At 49.5% G+C, this 8,218-nt stretch overlaps 1 protein-coding gene across 1 annotated transcript; it reads left to right on the top strand.

Annotated features, from left to right (window-relative positions):
* Nucleotides 1-126: 126 nt before the first annotated feature.
* LOC148660352 (uncharacterized) lies at nucleotides 127-4,168 on the top strand. The gene is made up of 3 exons (XM_088634234.1): nucleotides 127-673; nucleotides 2,017-2,180; nucleotides 3,665-4,168. The coding sequence occupies exons 1-3, from the start codon at nucleotides 215-217 to the stop codon at nucleotides 3,897-3,899; spliced, it is 858 nt and encodes a 285-aa protein (XP_088490360.1). The 5' UTR covers nucleotides 127-214; the 3' UTR covers nucleotides 3,900-4,168.
* Nucleotides 4,169-8,218: the final 4,050 nt, after the last annotated feature.

Here is an 8,218-nt window from a genome sequence, read left to right on the forward strand (position 1 = left end):
GGGCCCCCGATGACGATGTGGGACTCCGTGGAGGACCGGTGTTCCCTGGTGAGCGTGGGGGTGGGCGTGGGCGTCTGTAATGTGCTGAAACCACAGAGACTTGTGAGAGAGGGAGAGAGGAAGGGAGAGAGAGAGAGAGAGAGAGAAGGGGGGGGAGGCAGGCCAGCACAGGGCTGTCATTGTTCTCCGCGCTGTCGGCCCATTTCCCTAGCGAATGCGGAGTGTAAACTCTGAAATCTCCACCCAGGGAAAGGATGGAAGGACGGGTCGCACCGGCCACGTCCCACGCTGGACGGGCCGGACAGCAGAGGTCAGGCCCGTCCCCTGCCAGCAGGGTGACAGAAAGCGAGAGAAAGAGAGAGAGAGAGGAGGAGGAGACGATGATTCACTCGCGAGTGAAAAAAGTAGAAAAGGCGCAGGTCGCTTTGGGAATCACCCTCACCCACTCCTTCTCCTCCACACCCCCGCCCCCCTGCCACACCCCCCTCCCGCGGGGCAGTGGAAACGAGTGCTCGGGGGGGGGGGCGTGAGGCCAGGGCAGCGCGGCGGCCCAGGGCGGCTATATCTTGGCAGAGGGACGCCGGTGTCGGGCAGACTGACCGCAAGCAGACAGAGAGAGAGGACCCGACTGCGGCCACACGCACTCTTCACCATGACCACCTTCCTCAGAGCGGTGAGTGAGTGAGCGCCGGACAGGCCCCTACAGGGGGGACACAGAGCACCCCAAAACCAGCACCCTGCTCTAAACAGGAGAGGAGAGGAGGTCTGTTACTGCAACTACTTATAGTACTAATACGGCTACTACTAATAATGATAATAGTGCTACTAATTAGAATATCACTAATAATTAAATTACAAATATTTATATTCTAATAAATAATTGGACTAATAGTTCTAATACTACAACTAATCATGAAAAATACCACTGATAATGATACTGCTACTTACACTTCTACTAAGCGCTTTGAGAAGCCACCTTTAAAGGCACTGTATAAAATAAAGTTTATTATTATTATTATTATTATTATTAATTGTACTAATACTACAGCTAATAATGACAATACCACTGATAATGATACTGCTACTAACACTTCTACTAATAGTACTAATACTACAGCTAATAATGACAATACTAATAATACCACAGATAATGATACTAACAATTCTACTACTAAAACTTCTACTAATAGTATTAATACTACAGCTAATAATGACACTACTTACCATAACACTGCTAATCATAATACCACTGATAATAGTACTGCTAACACTTAGACTAATACTAAGGCTAATAATGACACTACTAATAACAATACCACTGATACTGCTACTAACACGTCTACTAATACTGCAGCTAATAATGTCAATACTAATCATAATACCACTGATACTGCTACTATTTTCAATTCAATTCAAGGTGCTTTATTAGCATGACCGATAGGTACAATCAGTGTTGCCAAAGCAAATAAAAATACCACTACTAACTAAATACTAACACTTCTATTAAGAGTAATTAATTAATTACTATTCTATTAATAAACACTAGTCCTGTTACTAATAATATTACTAATGCTGTTTATCTTAATAATAGTAATATACTACTACTACTACTAATAAATTAATTATAACTCCAATGGCAATACTAATAATACTACTAGCAGGGAGCTGCGTCTGCAGAGGAACAAGTGCAGGCTTATTCCTGCTGCAATGAGAAGAAAGGAAACTTCACTTGTTCCTAATAATACTGCTGTTACTAACGTGTGCTATGAATAGCACTGCTAGCCACTGCTCAGTGTGCTTCTGGTGAAGGGGGGCAGGAAGTGATGTCATCACGGATGTCGCTGCTGAGAGGAGTGTCACTGGTTCAGTCAGGCAGATAACACAAGGGAATTCTCTCACACCAGCTCTCCCTCCCCACCTGCTGAGTACACACCCCGCAGAGAGAGAGAGACAGACAGGCACACTGAGAGAGAGACAGGTTTCTAAGAGAGTAACAGTGTCTGTGTGTCTCGGCAGCTTGCTGTCCTGCTGGTGTCCCTGCCCCTGGCCTGGGCCTGGCCCTGCCTGTCCTGCATGGACAACTGCACTGTCAGCCACATCAACAGCGGCCTGCGCACAGCCTGGGCCGAGCTGCCCTCTGGGAACACACAGAACCGCTCCCTGGCCCCCTGGGAGTACAGGTGAGTGTCTGAGCAACTGTGTGTGTGGGTCTGTGTGTGTCTGTCTCTGTGTCTGTGTGTGTGGGTCTGTGTGTCTGTCTCTCTGTCTGTGCGGGTCTGTGTCTGTGTCTGTGTGTGTGTCTGTGTCTGTGTCTGTGTCTGTGTCTGTCTCTGTGTCTGTGTGTGTGGGTTTGTGTGTCTGTCTCTCTGTCTGTGCGGGTCTGTCTCTGTGTCTGTGTGTGTGTCTGTGTCTGTGTCTGTGTCTGTGTCTGTGTCTGTCTCTGTGTCTGTGTGTGTGGGTCTGTGTGTCTGTCTCTCTGTCTGTGCGGGTCTGTCTCTGTGTCTGTGTGTGTGTCTGTGTCTGTGTCTGTCTCTGTGTCTGTGTCTGTGTCTGTCTCTGTGTCTGTCTCTGTGTCTGTGTGTGTGGGTTTGTGTGTCTGTCTCTCTGTCTGTGCGGGTCTGTCTGTCTCTGTGTCTGTGTGTGTGTCTGTCTCTGTGTCTGTGTGTGTCTCTCTCTCTGTCTGTGCGGGTCTGTCTCTGTGTCTGTGTGTGTGTCTGTGTCTGTGTCTGTGTCTGTGTCTGTGTCTGTGTCTGTCTCTGTGTCTGTGTGTGTGGGTTTGTGTGTCTGTCTCTCTGTCTGTGCGGGTCTGTCTGTCTCTGTGTCTGTGTGTGTGTCTGTCTCTGTGTCTGTGTGTGTCTCTCTCTCTGTCTGTGCGGGTCTGTCTCTGTGTCTGTGTGTGTGTGTGTCTGTGTCTGTGTGTCTGTCTCTGTCTCTGTGTCTGTGTCTGTGTCTGTGTCTCTGTCTGTGTCTCTGTCTCTGTCTCTGTGTCTGTGTCTGTATCTGTGTCTGTATCTGTGTCTGTGTCTGTGTCTGTGTCTGTGTGTGTCTGTCTCTGTCTCTGTGTGTGTCTGTGTGTCTGTCTCTGTGTGTGTCTGTAGGGAAGAATGTTTCTCTAATCCCAGAGTATCTGTCACAGTGCAGTAGGAAGTGCACCTCTGTCTCTATTTCTCCCCGCTGGCAGTGGGAGCACAGCCTGTCCTCTCTGGACAGCCAGGTCTGCCTGTGTCCAGTTTCTGTGCCCAGGCTGTGGTCACTGAGCCTGTCCTCTCTGGACAGCCAGGTCTGCCTGTGTCCAGTTTCTGTGTCCAGGCTGTGGTCACTGAGCCTGTCCTCTCTGGACAGTCAGGTCTGCCTGTGTCCAGTCACTGAGCCTGTACTTTCGTCAGCTCACCCTGTGTCTCCTCTCTCCCTCTCACCCCATGTCTCCTCTTTCTCTGTGTCCCCTCTCTCCCTCCCCCCTCTCCCTCTCACCCTGTGTCTCCTCTCCCCCCTCTCCCTCTCACCCTGTGTCTCCTCTTCTCTCTGTGTCTTCTCTCTGCCTCGTCCTCCCTCTCCCGCTCACCCTGTGTCTCCTCTCTCTCTGTGTCGCCTCTCTCCCTCCCCCCCTCTCCCGCTCACCCCGTGTCTCCTCTCTAACCCGTGTCTCCTCTTCTCTCTGCTCCAGGGTTGACATAGACATGAACCGCTACCCCCACCACATCTTCATGGCCCACTGCTTGCACAAGCACTGCCTGGACCCGATACACAAAGGGAATACCAATCGCTACAGCAACGTGGTGGGGATCAGCTACTTCATGACGGTCTACTACCGGCACCCCTGCGAGCACAGCGACTTCGTCCGGCTCAGCAGCGCCGCCCTGGAGGTCACCACAGGCTGCACCTGTGTTTCCAGTCAGTAGGCCCGGCCTCTTTCCGGGGCGCGAGGCGGGCACGAGGCGACAAGCTGGAGACAGCACGCGTATTTATTCGTATTTATTCGTATTTATTCGTATTTATCACCACCGGCTGTGGTGTCGGTGTCGGGGAGAGTCGTTCAGCTGGGAGAATACTTTCCCAGGTGTTCTGTGTAGTGTGTGTATAGTTACCATGTAATGAAACACACTACCTTGTAAAAAGACATTTTCCCCAATGGCTTTTATTTAAAAATAAAATTTTATTTAAAAAATCACCTCGCATGAGTCACTTGTCACTGTAACAGATTACTGTCTACACCTCCAGTCCCTCGCACGAGTCACCTGTCGCTGTCACGGATTCGTGTCTACACGTCCTGTCCCTCGCACGAGTCACCTGTCACTGTCACGGATTTCTGTCTACACCTCCAGTCCCTCGCACAAGAAATTAATTACTTGCTGCATGTCCTGACTGGTGGATTTCATCCAGCTGTGTCTGGAGAGAAGCCAGTGTATCACCTTCAACAACATAGCTGGGCAGCTTGTTCCCCTCACCCACCACCCTCTGTGTAAAGGAGAGCCTCCTGTACTGACTGGAGGAAATCATCAAGCTGTGTCTCGTATCAAGAACTCTGCTAGTGCTGAGACACATGGAAAATATTTATTAATAATAATAATAATAATAATAATAATAATTACTATGGTTAATAATAATAATAATAATAATTACTATTATTATTGCTTACGCTCATATAGAGCTTTTCTGGACACTCCACTCAAAGCGCTTTACAGGTAATGGGGATCCCCTCCACCAGCACCAGTGTGCAGCCCCACCTGTTAAAAAGAAGCAGCAGGCTGATCCAGCCACGGGGCGACAGGGGGCGCTACAGGAGCTCATTCTTGCCCCCTGCCATGAGACTCTACAACACGTCCGCTGTGTGTCTGGGCAGGGGCAACACTGACCTGTTCTGGGACTGAACCTGAACCCTCTGTTCACAGCTGGTATGGAAATGGATTTGTAATCTGTCTATAACAGTCTCCCTGTGTGTGTCTACGCTTGTGCAATAAGTTTGTGTGTGTGTGTGTGTGTGTGTGTGTGTGTATGTGTGTGTGTGTGTGTGTGTGTGTGTGTGTGTGTGTGTGTGTGTGTGTGTGTGTGTGTGTGTCCTGTGATGGGCTGGTGTCCTGTCCAAGTTGTGTGTGTCCTGTGATGGGCTGGTGTCCTGTCCAGGGTGTGTGTGTGTCCTGTGAGGGGCTGGTGTCCTGTCCAGGGTGTGTGTGTGTGTCCTGTGAGGGACTGGTGTCCTGTCCAGGGTGTGTGTGTGTCCTGTGACTGGCTGGTTTCCTGTCCAAACAGAAACCCCCCCCTCTACAGCTGCGGTGCGGAGGCGGGCCCGGACTTTTCCACAGAAAAACTGAGAATTTCTCTTTTTGCCTCTTTTCTTGGGGAATTTTGTACAGTGCAGATGCCCCCCCCCACGCAGACACACACACACCGCTGAGCACATCGCCCCCAGCAATCTGCGCCACCATCTAATTGCTTAACGAGGCGCGTCCAGAGCTAGCGAGCTAAATGTTGACATGACAAAAAGAGATGATAATTGACTCCAGGAGGGCCTGATCACTCCCTAATGCACAGCCTGTGGCCGGGAGGTTGCCGGTTCGAATCCCGTGGCGGGCAGAGGAATCCTACTCCCATGGGCCCCTGAGCGAGGCCCTGAACCCCAGCTGCTCCAGGGGTGCTGTATGAATGGCTGACCCTGCGCTCTGACCCCCAGCTTCTCTCCCTGTCTGTGTGTCTCCTGGAGAGCAAGCTGGGGTCTGAGAAAAGATACATTCCTGATGCAGGAGACTGTACAGGGACAGTAAAGTGATCTTAAATCTTACAGATGACCTCACTTGGACCATGAACACCACCTCCCTAGCTAAAAAAGCACAACAACTTCTCCACTTCGTGCAGCGACTGAGAAGGGCAAACCTTCCCCTCCCCCCGTGCTGTCCACATCCTATAGAGGCACAGTACCATCGAGAGCATCTTGACCAGCTCTATCATTGTTGGGTTTGGGAATTGTAAGGTCTCAGACCGCAAGTCCCTGTAACGAATTGTCAATCCAGCAGGAAACATCACTGGAGCCTCCCTCCTGTCCATTCAGGACATCTACCACACACACTGCACACACAAAGCCTCCAGTATTGTGGACGATCCCTCCCACCCCTCCTGCAACCTCTTTGCCCTCCTACCATCTGGTAAAGGGCATCCTAGTGTACGGGCCAGCTCCACCAGACTCTGGAACAGCTGTCAGGCCCCTCAACACCCTGGTACCTACTGCACTTCCTCCAAATCTGGAAACTTACTTCTTTTTTGCCTATGAATTTCAGGCAAACTGTCTGTTGTATTCTTTGCACAATCCTGTAAAGTAAATTCCACTATGCACATCGCACTTTATGTGCCCTGCACCCTATAATAATAATAATAATAATAATAATAGTGATAAATTTTATTTTATACAGCGCCTTTAAAGGTGGCTACTGAAAGCGCTTTACAGAATGACAACAACAATAGATAAAAAGAATATAGAATATAGGAGAATACTCGGGTTTAGAGAAGGTGACTCTCTGATATCCTTGGGGAGAGAGTTTGGAGGCACAACAGGAGAAGGCCCTGTCACCCCCAGAGTGTAGATGGGCTTGGGGGACAGATAGGAGCCCAGAATAAGAAGCCCCCACGGGGCTGTGTCCTTCTCTCTCGCCCCAGGGGTACAGCCGCCTGGTCACCCCAATAATAGTACTGGGACACCCGCTCCCCCGCGGGGCTGTGTCCTTCTCTCTCGCCCCAGGGGTACAGCCGCCTGGTCACCCCAATAATAGCACTGGGACACCCGCTCCCCCACGGGGCTGTGTCCTTCTCTCTCGCCCCAGGGGTACAGCCGCAAATAATACATCCATTATCTTTGCGGGCGTAAATTATGAATGAAATCACTGACAATAAAAGTAATAAAAATGAAGCAATGAAAAATAACCCAGCCGAGAGAGAGAGAGAGAGAGAGAGAGAGAGAGAGAGAGAGAGAGAGAGAGAGAGAGAGAGAGAGAGAGAGAGAATCAAAACCAGAAGAATTGGCCATCCAAAATGGAACAATCTGGCAAACATACTTTGAAAATCTCTATGAAAAGCTCCCAAATACAAATCAATCAGACCAAAACACCATTTATGAAAAACTCAAAATTTTGGAATTGGCTATCAAAGACAACCAAAACCCCTTAGACTCCCCAATCACTGAGCAGGAGCTACTGGACAAACTCCAGGCCCTCAGACCACGCAAAGCCTGTGGCCATGATGGAGTCATAAATGAGATGCTGAGACACAGCAGCCCAAAGTTGCAACAAGCCCTGCTCAAACTCCTCAATCTCATCATGACAGCCGGATGTTTCCCCGAGGCCTGGAACCAAGGACTGATCATGCCCATCTATAAGAGTGGAGATAAACTCGATCCCAACAACTACCGGGGCATCTGTGTGAACAGTAACCTGGGGAAGGTATTCTGCAGTATCCTAAATACACGAATACTGGCCTTCCTTACCGAACACAATGTCCTGAGTAAAAGTCAGATTGGCTTCTTGCCAGATCACCGCACATCTGATCACATTTACACCCTACACACACTGATAGACAAACACGTCCACCAAAAACACAAAGGAAAAATGTTTGCCTGCTTTGTCGATTTCAAAAAAGCATTTGACTCGATTTGGCATGAGAGATTGTTTTATAAACTACTCCAAAGTGGCATAGGGGGCAAAGTGTACGACATAATTAAATCAATGTATTCAGAGAGCAAATGTGCAGTGAAAATTGGAAACAAAAGGACTAAATTCTTCACCCAAGGCCGTGGGGTGAGACAGGGCTGCAGCCTGAGCCCAACACTGTTCAATATCTATATCAACGAATTAGCAGGAATGTTGGAGCAGTCTGCAGCTCCTGGTCTTACACTACACGACACAGAAATCAAGTTCCTGCTCTACGCAGATGACCTGGTCCTGCTGTCGCCCACAGAACAGGGGCTGCAGCAGAACCTGGCACTGCTGGAGCAGTACTGTCAGACCTGGGCACTGACAGTCAATCTGGACAAGACCAGAGTTATGGTTTTCCAGAAGAAAGCCAGACCTCAGGGAAACAGGTACAAATTCACACTGAACAACAACACATTGGAGCACACATCCAGCTACACATATCTCGGTCTCACCATCAGCTCTTCCGGGAGTTTTGACCTGGCAGTGAAGGCACTGAGGGAGAAGGCACTCAGGGCCTTCTACGCAATAAGAAGGAGGCTCTT

This window comes from Lepisosteus platostomus, chromosome 6, assembly GCF_059453375.1.
Source record: "Lepisosteus platostomus isolate fLepPlt1 chromosome 6, fLepPlt1.hap1, whole genome shotgun sequence".
Classification (NCBI taxonomy): Eukaryota; Metazoa; Chordata; class Actinopteri; order Semionotiformes; family Lepisosteidae; genus Lepisosteus; species Lepisosteus platostomus.

Coding starts and splice junctions, on each gene's coding strand:
- LOC148660352 (XM_088634234.1), top strand. CDS start 215: ATGCGGAGTGTAAACTCTGAAATCTCCACCCAGGGAAAGGATGGAAGG. Junction 674..2,016: donor TGACCACCTTCCTCAGAGCG/GTGAGTGAGTGA, acceptor GTGTCTCGGCAG/CTTGCTGTCCTGCTGGTGTC. Junction 2,181..3,664: donor CTGGCCCCCTGGGAGTACAG/GTGAGTGTCTGA, acceptor TCTCTGCTCCAG/GGTTGACATAGACATGAACC.